This window comes from Chrysochloris asiatica, unplaced genomic scaffold (genome assembly GCF_000296735.1).
Source record: "Chrysochloris asiatica unplaced genomic scaffold, ChrAsi1.0 scaffold00106, whole genome shotgun sequence".
NCBI classification, from domain to species: Eukaryota; Metazoa; Chordata; class Mammalia; order Afrosoricida; family Chrysochloridae; genus Chrysochloris; species Chrysochloris asiatica.
In genome coordinates this window covers 1762996-1766214 of record NW_006408624.1, presented here as the reverse complement: position 1 = coordinate 1766214, position 3219 = coordinate 1762996, and the positions used below count along the sequence as shown (strand labels likewise).

The 3219-nt window shown below is 43.6% G+C and overlaps 1 protein-coding gene across 1 annotated transcript in view; it reads left to right on the top strand.

Annotated features, from left to right (window-relative positions):
• Window positions 1–1809: 1809 nt before the first annotated feature.
• LOC102814727 (zinc finger protein 420-like) overlaps window positions 1810–3219 on the top strand; it is a 2186-nt gene continuing 776 nt past the window's right edge. Inside the window, exons 1-2 of the mRNA XM_006867608.1 lie at window positions 1810–2318; window positions 2550–3212. Of these exons, the coding sequence (XP_006867670.1) occupies window positions 1810–2318; window positions 2550–3212 (1172 nt within the window). The remainder of the gene's footprint in view (window positions 2319–2549; window positions 3213–3219) is intronic.

Sequence of the window (3219 nt, the reverse complement as noted above, 5' to 3'; positions counted from 1 at the left end):
TTCCATGAGATAATTGGACCTATGAAATAGAGATGAGACTATATCCACTGACTAGCCCTGGGTGAATAGAAATATATTGGCAGCTGGGCTCTGAACTAACCAGGGAAGGGAAGCTGGAATTTCTCTGGACTGGTTTGATAGAGCAGCTTGACATGTACTTTCTGTTTTTGAACTGCATGCACTAGGCATGGAATCGTCACTCAATAAATGTTTCTTTACTGAATGAATGAGTGAATAAATCCTTCCTGCCTCAGGATATTTTGCTTCTGTCTCTCATTGTCATTGTCTCTGAGCTATGAATTCAAATGATGAAATACTGAATAAATTCACTTCAACACTAGTTTGTGTTTTCAGCTGAAATCAAACCTTGCAGGAGCACAGCACTGGTACTGTTCCCAAATGTTCTATGATAACTTTCAAGGAAGACTGGGCTCAATTAATCTGGGCGGAGACATTTGGTAACACTTGAAATAAAGAACTCTCCCACTTTTTAGGATAATCCACTTGGAGGATTCTTTTTGTACTAGCTAATCTTCCCATTTTAAATATTGACTAATAGAACTTATAGTCTCTGGAAGCACTTACTACCTCTGGAATCAGACAGCCTATGTATAAATTCTAATTCTGTTATTTACTACCTCAATGACCTTGCATATTAGCCTATCTGAATGGCATTTCTCATGGGGTTGCTGAGAAGATCAAGAGAGATTATGTATACAAAGCATAATATCTACCTTAAAGTAAAAGCTAACTAATTGTTAGTAATTATTAATAATTTTAAAACATCTGTTGAGTGCTGTCTGTGTGCTAGGTAATATACTTTTTTTTCCCTTAATGTTTTATTGTGAATTATGTGATCGTTTACAAGGGAGAACATTCGTTTTACATTCATCCTATAGTATATCATTTCATTGCTATGGTTACAATCCCCTCCATGCATCATCAGCCAACCAAAGGTTATGCACTACAAGCATGCCTCCTGGTCATCAGCACACAGCCCCTCTCCCTCTCTGTGTATAAAGTCCCCAACAGCTCCATCTCTCCACGTCATCGTCTCTGTTCCATCTCAGGCATCACTGCTTCTCTAGGTAGGGTCCCATTCTCCACTCTTCTGCCTTGATGGTCCCAGGGACCTCCGCTTTTAGGCTGAAAAGTTAATCACTCTCTTCTTTGCTAAAAAAGTCTACCTTTACAATTCCATCCCTTACAAGCAGTCCAGATAACAACTATTCACTATTGTATCACAAGAGATAGGTACTATACTTTTAGATGGTGAAGATACTCCTCAAAAAAATGCATAAGAGGAAGGTGCTGGTCCCAGTAACCAGCGCGCCCTCCTCTCTTCCCTGGCCTCCCGGAGACTCAAGGACACAGCTACGGAGGGAGGACGAGGGGGCGCTACGTTGAATATGTCCCCGGGTCACGTGGTGTGCATCACCCCGGACAAACTGTGCTTCACAATCCGGTATTCAGGGGCCCCAGGGGCCGTTTTTAGGGACTCCCCATTACCCGGTTATAGTTCTCCCATATATTCCAGTTTTAGGTTTTGTTTTTCTTTTTTGTAACTTAGGTTTTCCCCGTGGTACTCGCCCACTCTCTTCCATTTCCGGTCTCACACGTGGAGAAGTGAGAGGAGCTCAGTCAGCGATTCAGCTCCACAAAGGACCAGGATTGGAGGCGCGGATGGCTACTGTGCATTTGTGCCTAACATGCCCTGAGCTCTGCGTCCACGTCCCTCGGCCTGTATCCCCGGAGCTCTGGGTCTTGTCGGAGATCTGCTGTTAAACTTTCCGAAGGTGGAGTGCCGGAATGGGAACAGTGATCATTGACGATGTGGCTGTGGTCTTCACCCATGAAGAGTGGGATTTACTGGATCCTGTTCAGAGAAAACTCTACAGAGACGCGATGATGGAAACCTTGAGAAACCTGGATTCAGTCGGTAAAATCACGGAATCACATGGTTGGAAGCATCACCTTGACAACCACAGGAAACATTTGAGAACTAGATCAATCGACAACTTTTGTGAATGTTCTGAAGGCAGCCAGTGTGGGGAAACCTCCATCCCGATTCCTGGTCTTTCTGTGCACCCAGTAGATCCCACAGGAGTAGATCCTTTTGAATGCTGTGAGTATGGAGGAGCCTTCGGGGATCATTCCCTGGAGAACAATGGTAGTAGAGCTCACACTGGAAGCAGTACCTGTCAGTGTCTGGACTGTGGAGAAGACTGCAGGTATGCTTCTCACCTGACGACGCCTCTGAGAACTCATGATGGGAAAAATGCCCATAAATGTGAGATATGTGGGAAAGGCTTCCTTTGTATGTTGACCCTCAAGAATACTGTCTCAGCAATCACTAGTGTTGAACTGTGTGAATTCAGTGAGTGGATGGAAATTTTCTGTAGTTTCTCAACCTTTAGGACACCTGTGGAAGGTCATCAGTGTGTATGTAAAAAATGTTTTAGAATAGATACTCTTCCTTTATCTCTCATTTTACATAATAACTCTCATGAGAGAGAGGAGCCTCCTGAATATGAGAGAGTTATTCCTGAGGCCTCCTCCCTCACTCAACAGGTAAATGCTCACAGTGGAGAGAAGCCCTCTAAATGTGAGGAATGTGGGAAAACTGTTCGTTATTCCTCAGGCCTGAGTGCACATAAGATAATCCACAATGGAGAGAGACCCTATGAATGTAAGAAATGTGGGAAAGTCTTTAGGTATTCCTCACAGCACAGTAGACATATGCACACTCACAGTGGAAACAAACTCTATGAATGTAATCAAAGTGGGAAAGCTTTTAGCCAAGCCTCAAGGTTCACAAGGCATAAAACTGTCCACAGTAGAGTGAAACCCTATGAATGTAAGGAATGTGGGAAAGTCTTTGTTTCTCGCTCAAACCTCACTGTACATAGGCACATTCATAGTGGAGAGAGTCCTTATGAATGTAACGAGTGTGGGAAAGCATTTAGGGAATCCTCACAACTGACTATACATAAAAGAATCCACACTGGAGAGAAGCCTTATGAATGTAAACAATGTGGGAAAGCCTTCAGACTGTCCTCACAGTGCAGTATACACATGCGAACCCACAGTGGAGAGAGGCCTTATAAATGTAAGGAATGTGGGAAACGTTTTAGGAATGCCTCAGGTCTGACTGAACATAAACGAATCCACACTGGAGAGAAGCCTTATGAATGTAAGCAATGTGGGAAAGCCTTCAGA